The sequence below is a fragment of the Ochlerotatus camptorhynchus genome, unplaced genomic scaffold (genome assembly GCF_037179485.1).
Source record: "Ochlerotatus camptorhynchus isolate MF236.1 unplaced genomic scaffold, CSIRO-AGI_Acam_v1.1 ptg000370l, whole genome shotgun sequence".
NCBI lineage: Eukaryota > Metazoa > Arthropoda > Insecta > Diptera > Culicidae > Ochlerotatus > Ochlerotatus camptorhynchus.
Window position 1 is genome coordinate 4,203,680 of NW_027040858.1, and position 3,481 is coordinate 4,207,160.

A 3,481-nucleotide genomic window follows, 5' to 3' on the forward strand; every position below is an offset into this window, starting at 1 on the left:
TTTTTAACCTCGGGTAAGCCGCGAGTATTCGGCCCAGCTCCTACTAGCCATAGAATTAAGTGAATTTTGTTACAAACAAAGAACAATTAATTATCGGCTCCGTAATGCAAACGCGATTGAGCCTTACAAATAAACGAACTAGATAAAAAAAAATGCAACTTAGAACAATCAAACACGATACAAATGTCAAAGACGAACAGCACTAGGCCTAATATTTTAAAATCTAGGAAGGAAATAACACAAAATTGTCCTGATTATCCAGCGGAAAATTGTAGCAACGAAACCACTGAATGAACGCTGGAAACGGTATGAATATGTTGTGATGTGACATGATGATGCTGCTGTGTGCGTGTGTGTGTATAAATCGTCAGTATCAATGGGTTCGCATTGGCAAATCGCAGGACTGCCTTTCACTCTAAAAACCTCTAAGCATCTGCCGATGAACCTGAACGAAGACCTGAAAAGAAACGAGGTATCACAGTTACAAAAGTTACACAGTTCCTCTTAAAATTGGTTCATGCTTGTCAAGAAGACATTTTATTAGCGATAGCTTGGTAGTCATGGCTTACTTATTTACACGGCTTTAGCAAATTTATACATATGAGCGATTTGATTGTTACACAGCCAGCTGTAATTTGAATGCATTTTCAATTTCATGTAAGCATCGCAAAACACCTAAACGCGACTAGTATTACCGAAATCGGCGAAGCAAGACCGCAGCGATTCCTCAGCCAAGTGTGTCGCCTTGAACGGAGGAACTGCCACCTGGTAGAACATGCTGATTCCCTTGCTGAGTAACTGGGCCGCTTCCTCAACGCGTTCCTGGGACATCTTTTTGGCTCCTTCATCGTACAGATCCTCGCACTGACGTAGAATCTTGAAGGCACTTTCAAAATTGACACTCCTGTTGCACTTGAAGCACTTGCCCTTTGGTGCATAGTTCAAAAGCCCGGTGCAATCCGGATGTGGGCAGCGGAGTTTCGGCTTCTCCGTTAGCTTTTCCAGCATAGGCCAATCCTCGAAGCAAGCCTTACAGTCACATTTGAACCAATAGCGTGAACGGAGCACCTTCTGCCTCACTGGCAACGGTTGCCGCAGGAAGTGCATACCATAGTTTTCCGGAACTGAATCGCCCTTGGCCAACGGTCTACTGGTGTGGAGGACCATGGTCGTTTTGAGGAAACTGCGAGAAACACCAGAATGGCAATCATGATTCAACATCGCTCCGGTTTTGTAAACTCCCACTCCGATGTACTGGACCTTGGCCGAATCGATCCGATGATCTCCACCGATCTTTAGCTCGTAGATCTCGTGAGCGTTGAACTGAAGCGATTGAAGCAACTCCAGAATCACTCCACCAACTTTGGCTTCCTGTGGGGTCGGCTCGGCTGCTTCCGTTTTGCGGCGACCGAAGAACTCCGCCTTCTGGAGGCACCGCAGCAGAAAGGCAGCCATTAAAGTTCGCCGGAAGTAGTCCTCCTGATTGCGGTGTTCTGCGTGAGCACACAGTCCCAAATCGTTTGCAATTTCGATAGCCTTTTCGGGCGTACCGGCTTGGGTGACCAACCGAAGCGCCAAGTGACAGAGGATGGACATGCCGGAACCAATCATCAGATCCATGAAGTGACACTCGAAGCGATGATATCCGGCACAGGCCAGATCTCGGCACTCGGGGGAGCAGAACGCCACACCACAGCAGTCCAGGCAAGGGACCGAGGCACTCAATCTGGAGGAAAAAAAAATGATTTAGCATAAGCCCAATGTGTTGACTAGGGTGATTCATTTTGAAAAAAAGTGATAGATTTTTTTGATTCATAAATCCGGTGTGCATAAAATGATGGGAATTATTATGGAAGCACTTTAAATTAATTACTATCATATATCGCTCTAACTCAAGTTGTCCAAAATAAATATGAGGTTGCTATGACAACAATCAACAATCTAGTTGTTGTTAGGGTCAGTTTGTCAGCAGTTAAAGAAAATAAGGTAAATTGATGGCTGAAAATATTATCAATGAGCTTGTTGATAATTGTCGTGGCAACCACATATTATAATTTTTTCAGCCTTTGGACAACTAAAACCAAAGTTAAAATTCATAATTTCAATAACTTCAAATCATTTGCGCAACCCCTCAACCTTCTTCAATCATTACCATTTTTTGCACAGACTCATATTTCGAGGTTATAAATCAAACTGGATAAGAAATCTAACACTTTTCTAAAATGATGAACTCCAATGTTGACAACCCAGCAGAACTCTTACTTTGTGAAACACAGATTACAATTCGTTCCGAAAAATCTCGGATACAGACACGCTCCATATGCCGGTTCAACCAGTACCGTTTCTCCTGGTTCCAGATCTTCTGCCGCCACAATGTACCGTCCCTTGATGGATTCATCACGCGTTCCACTGAGAGTGATCTTCTTCGAAGCACCTTTCAGCTCTTGACTCGCCCCTCCAGCAAGTTCCGGGAGCATTGGTTTCGGATCCTGAGGCTTCATAGCAGTGTCCTCCGCTTTCAACGTTCTCAAATCATCCAAATCTTCTCGCAACCGCTGCAATCTGTAGTCATCGAAACCGGCCAGCTGGTGGAACAGCTTGGCCGAGACTTCTGCGCGTTTCATGTCATCCATCACTGAAATACATATCCCGTTAACATTGTTTCCCTGAAACTTAACCAAACCAAGCACTCACATGCATAACACTTGGCAATCTTGCCATAGTACTCGCCGTTCGCCTTCACCGGGAAGCCCGCTTTGGCCGCCATCTGCAAGTCCCGCAGTGCATGTTTTCCGTCCAGCATCCGAATTAGCACTTCGGCCCTGGTCCAAAGTGCACAGGCCAGCGTCAGGCCCTGATCGATGTGCAGATCGACTCCCTGGGCCGGTGCCTTCATAACCGCTTGACTGGCCAACATCATTGCCTGTTGCATCTTACCTTCATTCAACACCTTCGTGGCCTGCTCGCGACGCTGCCAGCTAAACTTGGCATCCTTCGCACGGAACACCGGTTTGACATGTTCCAGCGTTCCCAGCACTTCAAAACAAACCGTTGGATCTTCGTAGATGAGCTGCAGTTTGGCAGAGTCGTTGCCCGGTTGAACCTTCCCAAAAACGTCCCGCAGCCAGTGTTCGTTCTGACCGGTGAAGTTCTCCGCCACCGTCCAGTAGAATGCATTGAAGAAGCCTTCCTTCTGCGAATGGAGGGTTTTATCGCTGCAAATCGACGTATACAGCGGATCGCTATCAATTGAGGCCATTGCGGATTCTTGGATTTTTGCAGCACACGCGAAAAATGTCAGCACCTAAACAGGTCGATGACTATTATTAGACTAGAATGCTCGGTGCGATGGCTGCTAGTGCGATGCGGTAAGTACCTATGTTCATTGCTCATATTGTATGTTCAGAGAGGAGCATGCGCACGTGAATAAACACGTGGCGAGCATGCGCCATGTTCTCTCCGATGCGAGTGTTTTGTTAAC

General features: G+C 46.3%; 1 protein-coding gene across 2 annotated transcripts; it reads right to left on the bottom strand.

The window, feature by feature from the left end:
* Positions 1-335: 335 nt before the first annotated feature.
* Smyd4-2 (SET and MYND domain containing, class 4, member 2) lies at positions 336-3,278 on the bottom strand. Of its 2 annotated transcripts, XM_065232459.1 has the most exons (4): positions 2,695-3,278; positions 2,263-2,635; positions 696-1,726; positions 336-457 (listed from the first exon to the last, which is right to left on the bottom strand). In XM_065232459.1, exons 1-4 carry the CDS (start codon positions 3,257-3,259, stop codon positions 426-428), a joined length of 2,001 nt encoding a protein of 666 aa, XP_065088531.1. In that variant the 5' UTR covers positions 3,260-3,278; the 3' UTR covers positions 336-425. The 2 variants fall into 2 exon arrangements, with proteins under 2 accessions (XP_065088531.1, XP_065088532.1); XM_065232460.1 differs by lacking the exon at positions 336-457 and having other exon boundaries at positions 578-1,726.
* Between the last annotated feature and the right edge of the window lie 203 nt (positions 3,279-3,481).